Source organism: Abramis brama (genome assembly GCF_963993115.1).
Source record: "Abramis brama genome assembly, chromosome: 16".
Lineage (NCBI taxonomy): Eukaryota > Metazoa > Chordata > Actinopteri > Cypriniformes > Leuciscidae > Abramis > Abramis brama.
The window spans coordinates 17562072-17586387 of NC_139978.1; the positions used below are offsets into that span (position 1 = coordinate 17562072).

A 24316-nucleotide genomic window follows, 5' to 3' on the forward strand; every position below is an offset into this window, starting at 1 on the left:
GAAGAACCTTTTTCCACTATAAAAAAAACCTTTTGTGCAATGGAAAGGTTCCATAGATGTTAAAGGTTCTTTATGGAACCATGAATGTCAGCCTTTATTTTTAAGAGTGTAACATATGATCCTAGAGAAAAACTTAATTTTTCGTCATGTGAGCAGAAAGAGTACTTTTAATGAAATGATGTCTGATAAGGAATCTTACTTCAACCGTCATTGGCATTCATTGTGGACCCTGTATATACGCATGTTCACCTGCAGGCTCTATATCTCACTACTTCACTGTTGATGATAAGAGATACATGAGGTGTGTGTATGTGTGTGTGTTTTCAGGGCTGAGATAGGGATGATAGTGGCGAACAAGTTAAAAACTAAAATAACTACTTTATTCAACTCTTCATTTTCTTCTCTGTGAGCCTCTGAGTGAGTTCACGTAGTGTAACAGCGCAGTGCTTCTGGGTTGTATGTCAGAACGTAGGCTCACTATTGGCCAGCATCACACGCATCACACACATGACCAGTGTCGGCCAATAGTGAGCCTGCGTTCTGATGTACAACCCAGAAGCGATGCGCTGTTACACTACATCAACAGCTTAGGAGAATGACATGGAAGAGAAGAGATGGTTGAATAAAGTCGTTATTTATTTTTTTCGCATAAAAAGTATTCTCGTTGCTTGATAAACTTAAGGTTGAGCCACTGTACTATAGTCACTTGGACTATTTTAACAATGTCTTTACTAACTTTTCTGGGATGGCCGATATCAATTACCTTGCAGCCTATGAAGGGGTGAGCCAGCTCTCAGATTTCATCAAAAATATCTTAATTTGTGTTACGAAGATAAACGAAAGTCGTACGGGGTTGGAACAACATGAGGGTGAGTAATTTTCATTTCTGGGTGAACTAACCCTTTAACAATCGTTGTACCCCTATTTAAGAGTCTCCGGACCCCGGTTTGAAAACTCCAGAGTTAGCAAAATGACCATTATTCATGAGCAAGATGTTTTCAGGTCTGCCTCTTCTACATACACACAAACATATGCACCACTTCTACATGCTTCTTCTCAGTTACTGAACAATGCAAAAATGTGACACATCAAAACAAGGTAAGTGACATGCTAATGGACTGCTTTTATAAAAATGCTGTTTCCAAGCAACTAACAGGTTAGAGGAACTGCAGCTCTGTGTGCGTCCACAATTCAATTCAATACACTTTATAGTCCCCCGATGGGGAAATTTGTCTTGGAGTCTGGTGCACACATACACTGAACAAAAACATAATCCATGAAACATACACATGCACATTATGAACGCAAAGAACAAAAAGAACAAATAAATATTGCTTATTTAAAAGTCTAATCGACGTAGGTACAAAGGATTTCTTAAAACGATTGTCTCTACACACGGGCAGCCTATATCATCTGCCAGAAGGCAGCAACTCATATTCTGTATATAAGTTATGTGAAGGATCAGATAATATCTTGGTAGCTTCCTTGATAACAGACTGCTCATATGAATACTCCAATGGTTGATATTCCCTTTTTCCTGAACTGTGATGTTGCCAAACCATTCAGTATAACCATTATGTATTATACTTTAAATAACAGCCTGGTAAAATAAATACATTACTTTCTGTTCTACCCTGTAAACTCTTAGGGCCAGATCATTTCCATAATAACCAGTAAACACCAGTTAATTGACGAGTGCAAACCTTAGTAAATCACCTTGCATGGTTCATTTAAATACTCTCCTCCCTTAAATTTTGCGTCCGAAATGAAAACTCCTACAAATGTATAAGCAATAAGATCAGCAGCAAAAATTACCCTGTCCACGCCTTTTCAGCGTTAATTTTTCACTGTGTCTTTAGTAAATCCTGACAGTAGTTTTTTAACGCCAAAAGAGGGCTGTTAGTAAATTTGGCCCTTAATCTTCACAGAAAATGTAACCTCTGTTGCACACGACAGCATACACTATGAAATCCCCAGATAAGTAAGGTGTCCATATAAACACTTAGGTATTTAAAAGAACACACTTGTTTAATGGGTATCTTATGAATAAGTGGTTATAAGTGGTTCCCTATTGACCTCAGTTACTCTATTTTTTTTACATTTATAATGAGATGATTAAGGTCACACCACTTCATAAAATGTTCTACCTCTGAATGATACACAGAAAGATTAGTGTGGCGAGCAGGATGAGGCCGAGGGCCGGGGGAGAACGGCGCGAGGCCAGTGGCGTGATTGATAATGAGCGACACCTGCGCCAGTCTCGTATCTCTCACGGAGGAGCGGAAACATAAAAGGAGGAGCGATGACAGTGAAGGACAAGAGAGGCCAGGCCTGGATTTTGTGTTGTGTTTCTGTTTTATTATATGTGGCAGCAGTCGTCCGTGAGGGACTACTGCCTTTACTTTCGTTTGTATTTGTTTATTTATTTTATTAAAGTTGTTGAATGTTCGCCGGTTCCCGCCTCCTTCCCACAACATCTAACTGCGTTACAGTTAGTATTATCATACAAGAGGCTAAGCAAAGCTGTATCATCAGAATATTTTATTATGAGGTTACTAGGATCAGAACTTGTACATTCATTTGTATAGAGCGTAAAGAGAATCGGAGAACTAACATAGCCCTGTGGAACACCTATACTTGTCCTTCTAAACTCTGATACACTATGGTTTACCTTAACCTGCTGCATTAGATTTGTTAAAAAAGAATAATAACATTTTAATAAAAAAGGGTTCACACCCCACTGCTTCAATTTTTTAATTAAACCATGGGGCTAAATTGTATTAAATTCTAGGTGTGTGCCGGTTTCAGAATTGTTGATGACGGTTATGACGTGACTCAAATGTTACGGTTCGTAACATAACCGTCGTCGGGGGGGGGTGTTGCAACTTAGTTTGAATAAACGAGCAGACACTGATTAGCTACTTGTTCTACGTTTATTTAAAATTAACAGCAAGACAACTAGCAAGACAACTAGCTAATATATGAGGCATAGGCCTACGCTGAGTTTCATTCATTTACAATGAGATGCGCTCTAGTTCACAATGCAATGCAATGCAATATTGTCTGCTATATTTGCTTACTTTTTATTTATTAAATACATGCAATTGGTTGATGAAACGTTTATTAAAATGAAGATACAATTTGTACAAAACGAAATTCGCTTTAAAGAAAGGCTTTCTACAAAGCAAAACTTAATGAAGTGGTAAAAATCATGTCTGACGATTTACAAAACAAAACTTCAAATGATTGGCGGTCGGTCAGGGGGTACTTGGCAAATAATCAAATACAGTTGGAAACGACGTAGACCATTAATAACACAGACTGCTAACAATTGTTTTTAATTAGTATTTAAACATTCTCTATGATAAAAAATGTTTGTAAAAAATATTTTAATAACACGGTTTGGGCGGTTATAGAGTTCTAATGACGGTGTTCAACTATAACAGTCGGTCTCACGGTTATATAATAACCGTCACACCCCTATTAAATTCTGAGCTAAAATCAACAAATAGCAACAGTACATAGGCTTTTGGACTCTCCAAATGTTTCGCATTAGCATTAGTAATAGTGTTAACAGAATCCTCTGTACCACAACGTTCTCTATAGGCAAACTGAAATGGATCTAAAACTGGTTTTACCTCTGTCTTTAACAAAGACACCATATATCTCTTAAAGGACAACTCCGGTGAAAAATGAACCTGGGGTTAATTAACACATGGTTACTGAGTCGATTGTTCCCTGGAATGCGTTTTCATGATTATAGAATGTAAAGAGTTTTATCTTTAAAAACAGATTAGCTTATAACGCTAGTATATGGGGCACAGAGTAAGTAAAAGTAAATCGCTAGTTAATACCACTAACAAGGCTCAAAATAGCCTCACACTAACACGGTAGCATAATGAGGGTCCCTACATGCAAACCGAAGCATTGAGAACTTTGTAAGTGTACAGACAGTTTAATAAGAAGATACTTTATAAAGACAGTACATTACGCGTTTACAGACAGGATCCATCTTGGAAAATTAACTAGCGATTTACTTTTACTTACTCTGTGCCCCATATACTAGCGTTATAAGCTACTCTGTTTTTAGAGATAAAACTCTTTGCATCCGATTTTCATGAAAACGCATCCCAGGGAACGATCGACTCGGTAACCATGTGTTAATTACCCCTAGGTTCATTTTTCACCGGAGTTGTCCTTTAAAGCACTTCATGACACATGATGTCAAAGCTATGGGCCTATAATCATTATTCTCCATTGGACTCAATTTCTTTGGTAAAGGAACACAACAAAAAAAGACTGTGAGACTAAGAAAGAAAACCGAACATGCCACACGACCACATGATGATGATGATGATGATTGTGTAATCATCACAAACAGACATTACACAATAAAAGTTTTTTTCTCCTAATGAAAATTCGCCCAAATTGAATAAATCTCAACTTAATACATTTGGGCCAACATTCATTACATGCAATCCAGTATTCTGTGGACAACACATCTTTTACAGAATTGAAAGCTACTGAAATGGGAAATCTGATGACTCACGGACAGCTTCTACTGGGAAACATGATGTGACAGGAATATAAGCTGGTATGTGCATGTAATCAATGCAATTCATTTACATCTAGACCAGCACATCAAAGAGAAGCCTGAAGACTTCCAAACAATCTCCGGTGGGATATACGTGTATATGCACACAAGAGTGTGTGTTAAAATCAATTTAAGCAAACATTTATTTAGGCTTTAACATTATGCAAGGAACAAAACACACTCCATCTTTACTTTCCTAAAGCAAAACCCTTAAACATTAAAACAGACGCAAAGTCTTTGGCATGATTGCCATCCGGTTAAGAGTAAGGATGCATGCTGACTGACCAAAAGTTTGTGCTGTTGTCGAAGCAGGTAGAGGGCGGCGGTCTCGGGTGAAAGTTTGTGTTTCCTGTCCTCTAGCAGTCGGTACGCTTCCACATGCTGGGGCGATAATTCAGATAAATGCAATGGAAACACCTCATTCCGCAGTTTCTGGAAAACACAGAAATAAAACTACATAAATACTGGATGGATGGATGGATGGATGGTGTTTTAAATTGCAATAACATTTCACAATATTTCTCTTTTTACTGTATTTTTGATCAAATAAATGCAGCATAAGAGCATACGAGACCAAAAATCTTACTGACCCCAAACTTTTAAACATTATACATAAATATTTGTATCTTAATACATAATATTATTAATATAGAAATAAATAACATTTTATATAAAATACAAAATATAAAAGCTATATAAATGTTTCTACTGTGACCCCAATAGTATTTGGACACTTATGTCACACTTATGTATGAACGTTGTTACATTAGATATGAAATATAAGACAAGTGACATATTAATTAAAGCTATTGTTAAAGCTTTACAAAGTACTAACTTCACTTTTATGTGCCATTTTTGCTACTTAAAGGTCAACTGAAGTTCAACTGAAAATATCAACTTTAATATGATTTTTTCCTTTATGCAAGAAATAAGGATTGTTACAGCTAAACAAGCATGTCATTTACAATTAAATATTCTAGCTAGCCAGTATGTCTGTGTGTACACTGTGTGTTTTTTGTTTGCAGAGTGACTCTTTTGTGGTTCTTGTCAACAGTGCTGGTTTCCTGTAAGGCCTGACTTTAGCAGGTGGCCAGTGAGTACAAAGCAACATTACACCATCATCATGTTCTTTACACATTACCAGGGGCCATTACTACTCTGGCAAGCAAACAGGAGCCTATCAACATGTCTGTTTGTTCATGTGTGTGTGTGTGTGTGTGTGTGTGTGTGTGTGTGTGTGTGTGTGTGTGTGTCCATAAACTGGTTTGGGTTACATACAAAACATTATCAGCTGCTCCATTTGAATGTACAGAAAACAACGAACAAACAGGCATGAACAAATGCGTGCGGGTATATTAAACTGCTGTAAATGAACAAACACACACACACACACAGATGATCTTGCTTGCTGATGTTAGTCAGGTAACATGAATGCTATAACAGGAGCTGAACCAGATGTTTACCTTCAGCAAAAGCTCTCAGTTACTGAAAAGCTTACAAATTCAAGTGGCTGACAGACTGCTATGATCTGATTAAAATATGAGTGAAAAAACGGATCATTTAAGAAACAACCACATAATCAGTGTGACATGCAGAGTCTAAAAATTTTTTTTCCAAAAATGTGAGACCACATAAAAAATCTTCTTGTTGTTGCCATTTTCAATATATGTTACCCTGGACTACAAAACCAGTCACAAGTATAGCATGGGTATATTTGTGGCAATAGCCAACAATACATTGTATGGGTCAAAATTATCGATTTTTCTTTCAAAAATCATTGGGGTATTAAGTGAAGATCATGTTCCATGAAGATATTTTGTAAATTTCCTACTGTAAATATATAAAACATTTATTTTTGTGAGTGAATGCAGCACAATCGCGAACATGGACAATTTTAAAGGCGATTTTCTCAATGTTTCGATTTTTTGCACCCTCATATTCCAGATTTTCAAATAGTTATATCTCAGCCAAATATTGTCCTATCCCAGCTTTCGGATGATGTATAGATCTCAATTTCATAAAATTGACCCATGTGACTGGTTTTGTGGTCCAGGGTCACATATTTAAGAGGACCTATTATGCCCTTTCACAAAGTCTGGATTTAGTTTTTGGGGTCTACTAGAATAGGTTTTCATGCTCAAATGTTCAGAAAAACATGGTACGATGCAATTTTGTTTAATCTAACTAGCTAGTTTCCCAAAACCAGTCGCACCTCTGTCGTTTGAACCACATTAGTTTAACAATATAGGGCTGTCATTAATGATGGTGGTGGAGTAATAACTTCTACTAATTAATCAATTCGAGATTGCAATTCATTTATTTAATATTATTATAGCTAATTTACATAAACAACAGAAAGCCGGTATTTTTTAAATCACATTAACATGCAGTATTTGGCGTACACTTTACTCCAATATACATGGGGCATTTAGTCAGCAGCTTTCTCTACGTAACGTAATTTTGCTAATATGCTGCTGTAACGAACTGAGGACACTGTTTTTGTTCCCTGTTGTTTTGCTTCATTGGATGTTTGATTCATCGCGGGTTCTCTCATATGTCATACTCCGGGATTCCGTCTATGGCTATGCATTTATCCACATGCACACTCCTCAAAAACCACACTGATTATTGACACGCTAAATTATAGATTAAACTGTATATATATTCAAATGGGATGAAAGATATAGAATGTACTGAATGTTAGATTGCTTACTAAGTGCCCAAGAGCATGATCTATTTAAGCTCTATGCTCAAGAGCTGTACTTCCAACCACATAAGTTTGTGATGCTGTTCGCGAATGTTCGTTGGAACTATGGTTTCGGGAAACATCAAATCGTTCAACTATGTTGGAAAAGACGGAAAAATTTCAACCATATTTGGCTAACAATGCTTTTGGGAAACGCACCCCTGTTTAGCTCCTGTTTCTATGAAGCCCCTCCTTCCGAAGAAAAAACACAATGTGCTCTGATTGGCTGGCTGGACCAGTGTGTTGTGATTGGTCAACTGCTTCGAGTGCGTTTCAGAAATGTCCTTACCATAGCCGTGAATCTCAGCATACTACAAGTGCAACTAAACCAGGCTTAAATTGAATAATAAATTGAAACTTTCTTTGAAAACAGTATTAAAGTTTTCAAAACCATATGAAACCAACATAATTACAAAGCATACATTTCTAAGAACTTGATGTGTTTAAACTATATTTTTAAAATATTTTTCTTTTTCTTTATCTTAGACTTGTATATGTCATTTACCCATATAATAATAATAATAATAATAGAAAATGCTAAAATAAAAGCATTTTCACTAAAGTTTTCAGACTTTTGGATTTCACTGTATGTCATTTATAATCAAATGCAATAGTTTGACTAGCACTCCAGAGAAAATCTCTAATATTAACTATATTTGCAGCCTGAACTATCGAAGATGTCATTTGACAAGAGCGCAAAATACTTCATAAAAGAAGCTAATGTGCTATAAAAGGCACCAAAAACAGCCATGTAATGACTCACCAGTTTAAAGTTTCAGTTTAAAGTACCTGAATATATGGCATTTGAGATCTTCAGATACTCACACCTGCCTAAGCGTCCGCTCTTAAATGACCAGGATAGATGAGTTAGCCAAACTGTTAGCTTAGCCCTTCAGATCACAGGAAGCAGAAGGAACAAAAAGCATGTTTACTAATTCATGGCAGCAGTCAGGTGTAACGGGGGGCGGCCTTTGTTCTGGAGAAGATTCAGAAACGTTACACTGAGGGGATGAACCATGGGTAATCTACAGGGCTAAAATTAGACTGTGGTGTGAATAGCTGTGAAGGGAAAATGGTTTGATCATTGACAAGTATGTGAAAACAAATAGCCTTGAATAGCCTGCTGTCCACCAGGCATGTTGTGTTAAGCTTCCATGCAACTGTCTTTTGGCTGTGGTTGGGTATAGGTTGACTGAGAGTTTGTGTGTGTGTGTGTTCGCATGTAATTTAGTGTTTGTGTCACAACGGATCTGTTAAAACTGTGAACGAAAACAATCGTTCAGTTGGTCCAAACAAACCAGTAAGCAAATGAATGAACAAATGTTTTCGCTGATCACATAGCTAATTGTTCGTTAAAATACCAGGTGTAAATGCCCTCTGAAACACTTCTGATCACTCAAACCACTTCATTCCAAACTAAACTGGACAAGTGGAAATGCATCTGGTTGCTGAAGCCACATATGTAAATTTTACTCCTCCTAAAATGAAAAAATAAATTAATAAATGTGTGAGAGCATGTTATACCGGCTCCAGGTAGCCAGATTTGACAGTGCTACTGTAACACGCATCGCATTCACCACCGCAGATGAGTAGCTGAGCATCTCTTCATCAAGCCAACGCGCAAACTGCCGCAAATGAAAAAAAAAATTCCGCCGTTGCAACCAAAAGCTCAACACAGAATCATCTTCATTATGCCTACTACAGACTGTGCGATTTCGGCAATCCTATAATCCTATTGCTGGGAAAAGAGGCCAACTTGGCATGCCAATTTTGCAAATGGAGCTTGAGGCAAGTATTTTAAGTTTTAGCGTTATGTCGCGTTGATCAATACGCCATTTCATGTAACATTTTTATTGGCTAGTCAGTAAATGTAGGTCGTAGCAGCAAACATGCTGTGAGATGATCATGCTAAATTTCTGACACAGTAAAGTTACAGTAATGCTTCCATCAGTTATGTAGTCTAAAGCAGGTTTTTTTTTGCTGGCATGGACCACAGAATATAATGATCCCCTTACAAGATAGCTTCTTGCTAAAATATAGACTTGAACTGTACAGACTTTTATACAATGACCTTTTACACAATAAAAAAAAAAAATGTTAATTTATAAGCATCAATTTGCTTACATTAATATCTAATAAAATAATAACCACTTGCTTTGCCATTTAATACATTTTGTACTCATAAAATTTAGTTAAATATTGATTTAATTTTAACATACTTAAATATATATATATATACACACACTGAAATGGTGAATTTTTAGTTATTAAACAAATTTATTTAGACAAAAAGTGATTATTTTATCTTAATTCAGCTTGTCACAGCTATGTTGTTTGTTTTAGTTTTCATGGACTTTTAGTTTGTATTCATTACAATTGATTATAGTTTCTTTGTTTGAGTTTCCCGCCACCCATCAGTTTCCATGAAAACTAAAACAAACTAGAACATTACTGTGACAATACTATAATAAATTGTTGTTGTTATTATTATTGCTACATTTCTCTTTCATCTTTTCCAAATTGGACCCAATTTCGTTAAATAACCGAGCAGACAGTCAACCGTTTAAAAAAAAAAAAGTAAGAGCCAAGTCAAGAGCCCCAAACAGAGAAAATGGCTCTTGATAAGAAGATTCTACTGAAGAACTACTGAAGAACCTTTATAGTCACACAGTCGTCTGAGATCCGTCATTTGCATGGCTGACCACTCAATGACCTTTCAGATGCTGCGTGCTGAAAGAGTTGCTGTAGTTGAGAGAAAGAGTGCATTGTACAGCCATTGGCCTCAAGAGAGTGAGCAGCAGGGTATTTATAGCCCTACTCGTCCCCAGCTGCATGGCTCCTACACCCCGCCAACAGGCAATTGGGCAACACAAGCTCGCCCCTCCGGCAACCCACCACACTAACGTCCATAACACAAACAGACATCTGGACATCAGCAGCCCTCAAAAGGGAGAGAATAAATGATCAGGCAGGAAAACGAAAAATGGGCTGAAAGAGAGCAAGAAAAATATCCACCATCAGTGTTTACCGTTGGAATTTAAAAACTAGTCCTCGCCAGACGAGTTTAATTACAGAAGAGTAATACAAAACAATGATTCTAGCAATGGGATAGCCCCATAAACAATGGGATAGCCCCCAGTTCAATCAAAAAAACAACTTCTGGCAATATGAGAATAATAATAATCTGTTTTGGTTTCATTTTCTCTGTGTTCTATTACGGTTTTGCCTGCCTGATTTGGTTTCCTTGTTTGCTAATTAGTCTTACACACCTGTTCTGTTTCAGTAAATCATCCCCCTTTTTGCATTCAAGCCCTTTTGTATTTAAGCCCTGTGTATTCTTCTGGGTTCCATTGTCCGGTCTCGTCAATGTTTATTGGTTGTGTAACGTTATTCTCCAGCGGTCTCCTGTTTTTTAGTTTGTGGATTATAATGGACTATTTTGTTTCTCTACTCCTTCATCATGCACATTCAATACAACCAACGCCTGAATGAGTAATAAAGTTTAAATTAGATGTATTTAAATATGCTCAAAGTATGATATAATTTCAATTAATGGCAAATAAAACATCCATGATTTGCCATTTAAAAGAATGTATTCTGTTTTAAACATTATGTTTGATATTATTTGTACTCCTCATAAAGTTTAATAAAGTATTTTAATGATATATCCATGACTGTAAAATTCTTAATTTAAAATCTGTATATTATAATAAATTATGATATATAATATATAACTATTATTATTATGATAATATTAGGGATAACTCAATAAGTTATTGAAAAAATATGCTTAATATACTTAAAAAAAATATGCTCAAACTTTTTTTGAGAGTTGTTTATAATTATTAGAGAAACATTACCAAGCATCTTGTGTATATAAAACGTGTCCCATGTCCATGAATCCAATAATAAATTCAATCTAAAACCACTTCCATACAATAAGAAACAATCAGAGCAGATTAGCAAGCCATCATGCCAGTTCAGCACCACAAAACTGACCTTCCCCTTGGCTCAATGTCCAACTTCTAAACAAACAGGGCCTGAAAAATCCCGCATTTTGTCAGCTTTGTGGAGCTGAGCTTGTTCTCTCCCCATTATCAATTTTAATTAGCGTGTTTGGCTGTCTGTGAAAATGGTTAAGTCTTTTTTTCCCAACAGCCAGGGGGCCATTTGTACTGGGGTCAGGTCTGGAATCCTGTGAGTACAGGCAAACATTTGTCGAATGGCCCGGCCGCAAGTCCTGAAAAACTCTGCAGACGCAGAAAGTGTCAGTCTAGAAGGCGGCCACCCCTCCTCACCGTTTTCCTAATTGGTTTTCAGTGCGGGCAAGGCAAATTAAATCTAGCCTATTACAGCTATGCTATTCAATTAGCCTTTGCTACTCCCATGCACTAAGAGGCAGAGATAGAGAATCTGCACTCATCCACTCGGTGCGCTACTCAAATTAACATGGGACCATCAGAAAGAGAGAACAGCAACAGAGAAAAGAAAGAGAAGAAAACATTTGATTAATTCTGTGCTGTGCAGTAGCGATTTCCAGCTACAAATATTATATTGTATGTCTTCGTCTTATTTTACAGTAAAAATATTTTGACATTGCTTTTTCTTCAAGCATAAATATAACCAAATTTAGTGAGGTTTATCAGGGATATACACTACAGTTCAAGAGTTTGTAGTAAGAATTTTTTTTTTATTGTTTTTGAAAGAAGTCTCAAAGAGCTCACAGAGGCTGTATTATTTGTAAAAAAAACAAAATATTATTGCAATTTAAATGACCTGTTTTCTATTTTAATATATTAAAATGCAATTTATTCCTGTGATTCAAAGCTAAATTTTCAGCATCATTACTCCAGTTTTCACTGTCCCACGAATCATCGTTCAGAAATCATTCTAATATGCTGATTTCTTTGATGAATAGAAAGTTCACAAGAACAGCATATTAAAACAAAAAACGTTTGTAGATTATAAATAAATCCTTTATGTATAAATACGTTGTGTAACTTTTGATTAATTTCACGCATCCTTGCTGAATAAAACTAAGGGATGTATGGGAATTATATCAAATATAACATTTTAATCTCTTTAAAATACCCCTTACCTAAATTACAGCAAATTCTTCTTACTAAAGATTTTTCATTTTTATAAACTCAAATGATTGTTTTGTCAAATTAATAAAAGCATAACTATAAAATTAATATCAGCAATTTTAATCATTAAACCTTTAGGTCAAAAGGTCTTAAAGGGGTGGTATAATGCCCTTTACACAAGATGTAAAATGTGTCTTTGATATCCCCAGAGTGTGTATGTGAAGTTTTAGTTCAAAATACCCCACAGATATTTTTATATAGCATGTTAAAGTTGTCACTTTTTGAGGGTGAGCTAAAACGCATGGTTTTGTGACTGTTCCTTTAAATGCAAATGAGCTGCTGCTCCCGGCACAGAGAGCGAAGCTTCAACAGCTTGTGTCATTTTACCTCACACAGACATGCACTGAAAATTTCAAAAACTTTTAGCTTTTTATGTTCAAACCGGAGTCAGATGATGTCAACGGAGTCAATGATGGAGAGACTCAAGAAGAAGTGACAACATGTAGAAGCAACAGGACATTTCTGAATGTTTAGTTGATGAATTTATGTAGCTTATGTGTAGTTATCTTCTGGTCACTGATTAGCATATTCTGTCTTGATAATCTATAAATCGTGTTCAGGGGGCGGGGTTTATGTAAATTTTAGGGTTGTTGATGTCACTAACCCTGGAGGAATGTTGTGTAGTCCCTACCAGCCGTTTGTTGTAGTCCTTAACTTTAAAAGCAAATATCTCCCTTTGCTTTGAACTTTAAGCATTGTAACTTTGCAGATGCTGTTTATGCTCAAACAGCAACGTTACACACTAAGTTAGAAAAGTGAAATCATTATCAACCACCCCTTTAAGACCATAAGAAACAAGTGTGAAAAACATTTGACTGGCGTTTGAGTTCTGCCTCTCTCTCCCATTCACTTCCCTTTTTCTTTCTGCTGTTCCAAAAAAAAAGATGAGTAAATAAAGACCTTTCCAATATAGCAATTATTTTGAAGTGAAAAAACATATTTTTCTATGCTTTCTGTCTTCATGTATCAGAACACAGTGATGAAAAAGGAAGGATGAAGTTAGCAAACAGAAAGACAAAAACCTTTAGAAAGCTTGTAGGTAACCTTATTCCTTTAGCTGCTTTGTGGCATCACAGGCAGCCTCTTAAAACCTCTTACAATTACTCAAAGCCATAATGTCCTTTAACACAGGCTATGAAAAACACGGCTTTCACAAATTCTGATGATACTGTAATGCTTGAAGGAATGAATTTCATATGGATAGAATGTAGGATTATAATTACATCCTCGGCTAAATAAAGAGGACGATAACAATAGGTCACATTCTCGTTAACACATTAACGGTCTCTGCGGAGCTCCGACTGCGAAGATGAATCGAAAAGGTGCGAAGATAACATTTGAAAAGAGGACAAAAAGAAAAGACAAGCATTTATCTGTGGGCACAGTGGGACAATATTTATGCTGACATAATGATGTGTGAAATGAAATTGATCAGAACAGCAGTGAGAATCAATTAGCTCTGCAGAGTAAACAAGGGTCCTGTCAGGCCTTTTTCTCCATATTGATCAGAAGTATAGGAGAAAAACAGATTATTAAAATAATAAAACGAAGCAGCCAAACTTTCAAAACCAGATTGAAAAAAAAAAGTTTAGATTTTAAAAAAAAAATCTGATAAAAAAAAAAATGTAATTCATTATTCACAGAAAATATTATCTCCTGTGATGAAGGGCAATATTTTCACTGAAAACTTAAATTTCAGCCTGTTTCTCACTATTGTATGGAATCAAAAGACTGAAGATATCACAAGATTTACAAACTACTTTTATAGTGAATTTATAACACCATTTAAAAGTTTGCAGTCAGAAAGCAAGGATGCATTAAATGGATCAAAAGTGACGATACAAAAGATTCCTATTTCAAATAAATGCTGTTTTTTTACTTTCTATTTATCAAAGAAACCTGAAAACAAATCACATTTTATCACATTTTCTACAAAAATACCCTTGGTGAGCATAAGAGACAAAATCCTTAAAAAATCTTACAAACCCCAAATTTCCTTTTTCTAAACTTACGTCATTATACAAAAATCTCCTTTTGTCTTCCACAGAAGAAACAAATGATGCAGCTTTAGTACAACACAAGGGTAGAGAATTTAAATTGTTGGGTGAACTATTGCTTTAAATGAATGACCACAATTTAAAGAGAACAGAGCTGTAAAATATGAGCACTGCAGACTACATCACACCACAGACGTGCTCAGTAATAAGTTGATTAATTACGATACATAATGAAACAGTTATAATCTCTCTTTTCTGATCTATGTTTTTTAAATCACATCGTTTAGACTCAATGCCTGATAATTCCAGTTCCGTCAGCCTCCGAGCAGCTGTTTCCAATCTGTCCCAGATCACTGAAGAAATCCCTGACAACATCACATCTTGAGCCATTGCCCAGCATGCTCAGAAAAAAGCAATGCTACATTTGCCCAGAAAAGGTGGATCCAAACAAGTCTACAACAACATATGGCACATCAAAAAAAAAAAAAAAAAGTCATCAGCTAGTCAGCTAAACAAACAAACAAAAAAAGCACTATTGGCTGTAAGAAACCTTATAACAGTAGTATCAGAAACTATATAAAGACTGGCTACAGTCATTGCTCATAGGGATTTGAACACCTTAGCCCACGTATTTCAAACTTGTTCCAACGGACATGAATTATACCTCAAATTGGAAGTATTGTTGAGGAGGGGTGTGCGATTGTATATTATTTGACTTTATGAAACAGGAAAAAATCCCATAGACTTACACCATAGTCATGATTCATGAAAATCTTCCGAGGACAGAAGTTTGTAAGAATAAATTGTTAAGAAAATACAAAAAGGAAAGACTTTGACTGACTGTATGGCGGATTTTGACGAAGACTCGCTGGTCAACTCAATGGAAAAAAGCCTCAAAGGCCGTCTCTTTGCGCTTCCTGCAGATAACCATAATAATCATAATAAGCATGCACAATATTTTCACCGCACCGGGATTTTTCACCTTGACAGGAGTTCATAATCAGTGTCTTATTGTTATTATGCAAAGTATGTGTGTAACAGTTATTTTTAAAGAGCCTGTCTCAAGATGGACTAGCCTATTGCATATATTTTTACTCATCTTAATTGCACTCTCTCAAGTGGTTCCCAAACTGGGGTATATATACCCCTGGGGGTATGAGAGGTGACATAGGGGGTACGCGAACAAAACACCTTAAAATAGCATTAAAATAACATTTAGCAGGCAAAATGCTGTGAAAGGTCAAATACATGACATCCAATCAAATTACCTAATCTTTTGCAGTCAAAACTGACTGTATTTAGCAACATGCATCTGATAGGTTACATACGGAGTATGCTGACTTAAAGCGTGCTACATTACTGCCGTTCTTGATAATGTACCTTTGAAAAAGTGGGGATTTAGCCAATACAGGCTCATTGGAAAAACATACCTGTAGCAACATTTTTGCAAAACGCAAAATATGTACCAATACGTACATATCACTGCAGTTTCCAACAAAAATGAACACTAGAGGCAGTATAACAGCAAGCACTTTTAATCGTTTTCACACACAATTATGATTACAAGGGCAGATTCGGCAACTTGCAAAATTATGTTATGACCTCACAACACTTTTTTTACCATGGCATAGTGTAAGATTTGTAAACGAATTTAAAAAAAATATTTTTTAGAGTTTAGAGTTTTTTAGAGTTTGCATCACTTAACCAGCTCCATATGTTCGGTTTTACTGATGTACTCACCTTGCTCGGTAACTCAGCTGGTGCAGAATTGTACTTGTGATGCAGAGAGCTCGGGTACGAATCCCGTAAAAGACGAGTAACGATAAAAGAGCTCAAAGACAAGTTAAAAAACAAGCTAAAATGCCATGGTTACAGTTGCATTTTTATGTCACATTTGCTTTTGTTAACACTATCGGGTAGGTTTAGGCTTTAGGTGCACATTACTTTAAAATGGAGCATTAAGCTTTTAGCGCCACTCACCAGACATTTAAATTCAGAACTGCGGTGAAACGTGTTTTCCGGAAAAAACTAAACACGCGTTTAGCGCCACTCACTGCACAATTCACTTTCAAACTGACGCGAAACGTCCACGACGCAATGTATTTTTTGCGTTTTGCAAGAATGTTGCCACAGGTACGTTTTTCTAATGAGCCTGGGCTGGATTTAGCACTTAGCGTGAAGAATAAATATTTTCATGTGTCATGTGTTTTTGAGGAGGCGTGGCGCTCTGAAGAGAGGGTGGGAGCTCAGGCTTTCAAAGCTAGCTTGCTATTGCTAGCCTGTCTGAAATTGCCTACCTTACCTTTAAGACTCAAACTCTCTTCAATTCAAACACATACCTCCTGTGTGAGTTCTTGTTTTTCATGTTGATAAATTATACGAGCAAGAATGCAATTTTTCTAAAATATCGACACGACTGCAAATGACACAGTTTAACAAACAAAAGGGTAATATTAAGTGATTTACATTTTAAACACAGTATTTTCAGTATTGTTTGCTCTATTTTAAAACTAAATAATATCTCCAATGAAAGCCACAACATAACTGTAGCACACAGCGGTGTTTCATGAACGAATCTGCGACTTTGAGTGAATTGTTTGAACGAATTAAGTCAATGATTCAATGACCCATTCATAAATACAGCCACTTGCTTCATTGCTGAATGAATGACTCAATAACTCACTCATTAAGACAGTGGCTTGCCGCCACCTACTGGTGGTTTTAGTTTAATATTTAACCATCATTGCATATTTCTCTATTGAACATTTTTTATTTAAAACATTATTTGCACATAAATGCACTGGGGCCAAATATTGTCCCTTAGTGGAAAAGGTGGAATAGTGGAAGTGGAAGAGGGGTATGCAGAAGGATGTTAAATGCCTTGTTGCTGAACTTCAAATTTAGCAAAAAGTCATGTCAAGCATAACCATAACAAATCATTGTTTACATTATCGATCAATGTTATCACTTCAGACTCAGAGTACTCATGCACATCCCTATAAAAGTAATATGTATTATAGCTAGTCTTCTGTTGTTGTGCTTCATATTTGAAACAACCCAATGAATTCATTAAACATCTTACCTTTGGGGATTTAAGACAAGTTGGACGTTATCCTAACTTTAAGAGGTTATTTAGAAGGATTTTTAAGAACATTCTTTTCAGGAATTCAAATTATTATGGTTTGTCTTTAGAACATTCCTAAGAAAAAAGATAAGAAAATTCTTAGGGAAGGTTTTGGGAATACAAAATATTCTTAACTTTATTCTTAACAAGAATTTTATTCTTGTGAATTTTTGTGCATCCGGCCCCAGAATAACATAGAGGGTTGGGACGTTGGTTCTTTTGACAGTAAGCAACCACCTAGCAACCTTTCAGAACATCCTAGAAACTTCCTCATAACCACTCACAACACCTTAGCAACCTCACAGCAACGCCCCAGCAACCATCCATAACTCCGTATAGGTGGTAAGTTTTGCATGGCAAAAAGAGGATGTGGAGGCAATTCAGGGACAGATTTCACATTACAACACACTCGGAGCAGACCTATCACTTCACCGAACTAAAGCCAAGCAATGCTTTCTCTCACACACATATACAATACTCAATAGTTAAGAATCCTCAGGGAAATAAAACTCAAGTCACAAACACAAAGAAACTTTACGACTGAAGTCACATACTGGCAGCCAGCGTCTCACAGTAGACTTTGTTTATAAATGAACCTCTCAGAAAATCTCCAATACACCTCAGATTGGATTCGAGCACAGCTTTTGAGAAGCCTGTATAGTGGCAAAGCAGAGATGTGCTGTTCTTTTTTTTTCTCTAATGACGGCTAAAGGCTAGCATGTATATGCTTGGACTGTCAGGATGACTTCAGTGAGCAGCAATTGAAGGGTATTTTTCCTCTAATCCACTCACATCACTGTCAATCCAGAGTTATCACATTCACAGCAGGCCAGCCAGCATGGATCAATTTTACTCCTCTTAAAGGAACCAAACTTTCCTTGATCTTTAGAAATGAAAAAAGTCAATGTACTAAAACACACTGTCACTTATAGAACTCAAAACTCCAGGAAAAAAAGATAATTTCTACATTCTATGTCAAAACCCGTCAATCTATAAGCAAAAGATTACATATACAGAACAAACTTTGCCCAAACCTGCAGCTCACGAGTAAATGCTGCTCATTTCATATGCAAAAAGGACATTTACACTACCGTTCAAAAGTTTGGGGTCAGTTCATTTCTTTCTTTTTTTTCTGAAAGAAATAAACACTTTCATTCAGCAAGAATGCATTAAAATTGATCAAAAGTGACAGTAAAATGTATTATGTTACAAAATTTTAAATAAATCAAATAATTGTAGCCACAGTGAGCATTAGAGACTTTCAAAACACAATAAAATCTTACAAGCCCCAAACTTTTGGATGGTAGTGTACATAAAAGCCTTAAAGGCACAAAAAAAAGGGAAGATGAGAAAAATAAATATGAAATGGAGGGTGGACAAATAGCCATGAAAAACTAAATTATGTTTTACAAGCAAAATAACATTACAAATGGACCTCAGGAAGAAAAAAAAATGCTAAAAAACAATGTATGATACGCCTACTGTAGCCTGTCTCTTACTCTCTGCGTGTGTAATTATATTTCATTTAAAACTCTTAATAATGCCTAATGCCATTTTCAGTTTCCCTTGTGGGTGTTCTGCATTCAATTACAGAGGTCTAATAAATAGAAATGAGCTATATGCTTTGATGCTGCAATTACTTTTGATGAAACATTTACTTAAGCATAAAATCACATAAACGCATAAATATCAAACAAATATGACAATAAACATGTTCTGACTTATAAAGACAATGAACAAAAAACAAGCCATCTGTGTCCAAAAAATCGCCGAATGTGACACCAGATGTCCGATGTCATCGCATGGGGTGGGTGTTTTTGGATGATTACAGGGTGAGCTTTGAAGCTTTGGCTGTCACTGAAAACATCACTGGGTAACAGAGGCAGCCTCCCAAGCTCAGCTTTGAAAGGGGTTACTTCATATTAGTGTGAATCCCCACATGATTGGATCAACAGGTCCTCTCATATGCTCAGGTCATAAGCAATCACACGGAGAACTAAATCCCGTCTCGTATGAAGCCTTTAAAACTAGCTGGTGTTCGTCTAATCACAAGCAAAAAAAGTGATTGCAACGGGCACTAATTCTCAGGGTCCCAGACTTGTGTTAAATGAGGACCTGTTGCCGTTCATACTAGACACAAAAATGCGGCAAGAGATAGTGATCATCTTAAAAGTGATTTCTGAGAAACTGTTGAAAGTGGATCAGACCGAGCACCACAACACACTTGTAGATAATCAGCAATTACTCTTGATCACTTAAATTCACATTAATTTATGTCATTCTAATGAAATAGCCACAAGTGCTGTGACCCCTTTTCAAGTGCAAGAAGGTATATAACATGATGGAAGGTATAAGAAAGCTAACAAAGTTACATTTACAATGTTCCAGGCTGATACAATAAGCATGTCTGATGAAGAGATATAAAATATTCACTAGATATTTATGTGAAGAACTGTATATTCTTCTGTGTTTACTGAGTTTCTGATAGTCAGTGCACATTATCTGCTAATTTCTCTGGTATTATTCTGTACAACTGTTTGCAGTAATGGCTACATCAATATATGGCACACAATTATTACCAGCAGTCAATTTTTGTGTTTCAGAATGCCTGGCACTAAATGTCATTTACAAACTGTGTTGGACGCTTTACAGGTTGATCAGATGGCCTCGTCCTGTCGAAGTGGGTGGTTCTTGAATGAGAATGTCCACCACCGTCCTTCAGAATAATAAAATAGCAAACGGGACACCTGAGCTTAAAAACTACAACATCTGTACATCAGTGGACATGGAGACAGAACTGGGACGGACAAATATACATCACATTAAGTTAGTTAGTTTATGTCAAAACTGTGTAATCCAAATGGATGGGATGTTTAATTCAATTAAAATACATAAATCAAAAATATAAATATTAATATTATATTATATTTATAAAATATATATATAAATATATATATATTGTACAAGATTGAGCTTTGAATTTAAGCCTGTTCTTTAATAGCATTCATAAAGATTAGTATTACACGATCAAAGAAATTAAAATAATCATTATAAAATATTCATAAGTATGATTTTACACCTTTTTTTTGACACATTAAAGCAAGAAGGACAGTTAAACATTTATCGTTAGCCTTGAATTTTAATTTTGTCACAAAAGTGAGTATTAATACCCCATGAATAATTGGACAGCAATGCAGATCTGTTGAAGACCTCTGTAGAACATCACTGCCTCTGTTGTGGTCGTATAATTAAAAATCAGAAGCGAATCGTGGCTCTCAGAGGAGAACCTGGATATAATCTGTCTTTGTTTTTTTAAATCTATCTGCTTGGATTGATGACAGTCCAGATTGGTGATGTTGGAAGCGAAGAGCGGCTATTCCACCGTCAGATATGAAGCAAGCTGAATGGCTGGGCTGAATTCCCAGGACTGTGAGACAGCAGGGCTAAATAGAATGTCAAGGTTATCTCTCAGTAACGCAGACTTGAGCTGGTGTGTTTTATTTGTCCCAATTAAAGCCAATTAAACAGCTGGAAATTACAGCGAGGTCAGGGCTCGATTTATTACACTATCATGAACATCAGGTTTCATTGTAGAGTGTTACGTGATATGAGCTCCTTGGACACTGGTTCCCACAAGTACGAAAGACGAATATGGTGCATAAACTCATTATGGAAGCCCTTGGGAAGGTAGAGCTAAATTACAGTGTTTAAAAGAAACACATCTGGGAGAAAGCAGTGTACATCACAATAATGAAGAAAAGATCTGTTGAAATTTCCATTTCGTGACGATTTCAAAAGTCTTAAGGCTTGGTCACACCAAGGACAATAACGATAACGCTTTAATAATCGGAGTATCTATTTACACCAAGTGCAAAATAGCCACCTTGTTGGCAGAGGCTACTTACATAAACTCCGCCCACTAATGTCTGGTTGAGCAACTCTAAATTACAAAAGAAACCCATCTGATGACAGGAGCAGTGGCATGTAGCGACCGACCCAAGATCGAATATTTTCAGAACTCCCTTTTCCCATCAAATATCAGCTCGGAGAGGCATTTATTTAAAAAAAAAAAACATTATAAATAGTATCTGCCACTATTTGCACTATAAAATGGCATCTAACAACACTCAGCACAAATAAAATCCACTGCCTCTGCCTTTAATAATCGTTCTAATTTGAGAATAGGGAAATCCATACCAAAACTGTTATGACACAGAGGAAATATCATTCAAAACACTTTCAGAAAGATTTTTTCCAGCCGATGAACAGCAAAAACATCAACAGCCAATCAGAATCCACCCTCTAATGAGCGTGAGCATTTAAAGCGACAGAAGACATTACTGAAGAGCGTGCTTACAATAAAATGCTTATCTTTATAGTTACAGTTATCTTTGTAGTAATCGTTCTTTGTGTGAACAGGCCTTTAGTCCTCCTTCATTGTAGCTGTACTAAAAAGAGTGACTAGCACATTATTCAAAATGTCTCTTTTTGTGTTCCACAAGAAAGGAAACCACAGATGTCTGGAACAACATGTCACGAAGTGTCATTTTCATTTCATTTTCGGGTAAACTATTCCTTTAAGCGTGAACACAGAAACACACCTACACACTAAAGCATCTGTCCGTACACATAAATACAGCCTCCTCTATTATATTCCACATTCATTTGCATGCAAACCCCAGCCACTGACTGGCATCTGTCTTCTCTTGGTGTTATCGCTCTTTCCTTCGCTCCACCTTCTTTCTCTTCCTCTCTGGCTCTCCATCTTTTTTCCTTTTAACTTGTCCTCCTCTCACATGCACACACATACTTCATAATTCAAAAGCATGTCCATTTTCCCAGCAGCTGCAAACTGACTGCTGTCACAAAGATCACAGGTCAGCACACATACAGAGTGGACACTAGTAAATCTAAATCCTCTTCGCTGTAGAATAATCTAGTATAATCCTCAAAACATTTCAGGCAAAACGAAAGAACGATAGATACGTAGTGACAAGCACCTGCCTGATGAGATTCATATGATGGGCAAACAGTTCCAAAAAGGACATGTATGATCAAAATGCACTTTAACCCCTGGCAAACAACACCATAATGAGAATCCCGCTGAGCATTTCCATCTACTGGACCACACAAACAAGGGAGGGGGAAGCAAGTTATGTAATCTGGACATGACTGCCGCTGCTCATATAAGTAAGGCAGGGATGGAGGGAATGAGGCAGAGAGAGAAAAAGAGCGAGAGAAAGACACGTGCCCTGCACTGCCAGCAGGGCACTAAGCATCACCAGAATCCAGATATTACAGCGCAGTCTCAAAATGAAGGTTCTTTAATGATATTATTAGTTCAATTTAAAATCATATCTACATAACGAAGCCTTTTTATGCTGAAATGGTTCTTTGTGTTGAGGTTTAAGGTTCTTTACTCTTGTACAAGGCTCTTGTTCTGCTATTGTTACAATTAATCAGATTTTTCTCACACCTGCTTCATGAAACCTGAATAAACTGTGATAGATTCTGAACCTAATTAGATAAAAAAAGCGTCAGGAACACAGTTTATGTGACCTAATATCCAAACCAGTCATCCTGCCTTCTTTATTCATTAACTACTAGTAAAAGGACCAAAAAGGTCTATAATAGAGTGCAACAGTGCCCGCATAATTTTTAAGAGGTACTTTTTCCAATATATTTTTCCCATAGGGACTTAAAAAATGTCCTTATTAAGGCGTTATAAGCTACGGAGACAAGATATTGAGATATTGTTGTTCAATCCATCAGTTGTTGATTGGATGGAGGAGGATCTGAATGTGAGCTTCCAGTCAATTGTAAGAAAGGGGCGGGGTTTAAGCGGACTAAATGATTGGAGAAGTCTGGCATACATCATCAGAGGCAAGTCTGTTGTTTTCACTGGAAGGTTGAGTTATGACATTTTAAGTAAACAGTAACAAATTATTACAAATACTAATAAAAAAATGTAATCAAACATATACATGGACAAATTGTTCACAATGTTCACATTCATTTAAAAAAATAGAGTGATTTTTATTTTGATTTTGAAGAAAACAAGATATTGAGGCCATTATTTAACTAAATTAAAGGAAGGGAATTCTATTAATAAATATTAATTGATGATGCACTATGTAACTTTTTTTGTTCAAAATTACAATACAGCATCAATCCTTCTTCCAAATCGTGTTTTTGTCTTACCCTGATTCACTATGGTAAGATCGTTATAAGAGTTTATATTTTAGGTCGAGCGGGATGCTTTTTGCGCAAAATTTCGTACATTTGTCCGTCCATGCGTGTCTCGACATACCCGTAAATAGAGAAAAGTTGCTGGCTACTTTGATGCATGTGTGAGTGGTATAGTTTAGTTGTCACAACGAGTAAGAAAGGTTGATGTGGAGCACACTAAATCTCGAACCTCCGGGGAATTGCCTGTTTTAAAAAAAAAAAACACACAGAACAGAGAAGCTTCTGCTTACAAAAATAGAAAGCGGCAGAGCTCGTAATAAAACAATATCCATTTTTTCTTCCACATGTCATGGGCGGGGCTGCGTAATAAGCCATGAACCAAAAGATTCAGATATGAGTTGAAACACAACATTACAAACTTTGATATATTTGAAGCAAAAAAGTATTTGTAAATTGGACAAAAAAGACAAAGCATTGCAATTGACAATCGGATTAAAAACTATGGAGAAATATAAAACT

The 24316-nt window shown here is 36.3% G+C and overlaps 1 protein-coding gene across 1 annotated transcript in view; it reads right to left on the reverse strand.

Moving 5' to 3' along the window:
* rimbp2b (RIMS binding protein 2b) overlaps positions 1-24316 on the reverse strand; it is a 148328-nt gene that overhangs the window by 116061 nt on the left and 7951 nt on the right. Inside the window, exon 3 of the mRNA XM_084086743.1 lies at positions 4880-5026. Coding sequence (XP_083942869.1) covers positions 4880-5026 — 147 coding nt within the window. The remainder of the gene's footprint in view (positions 1-4879; positions 5027-24316) is intronic.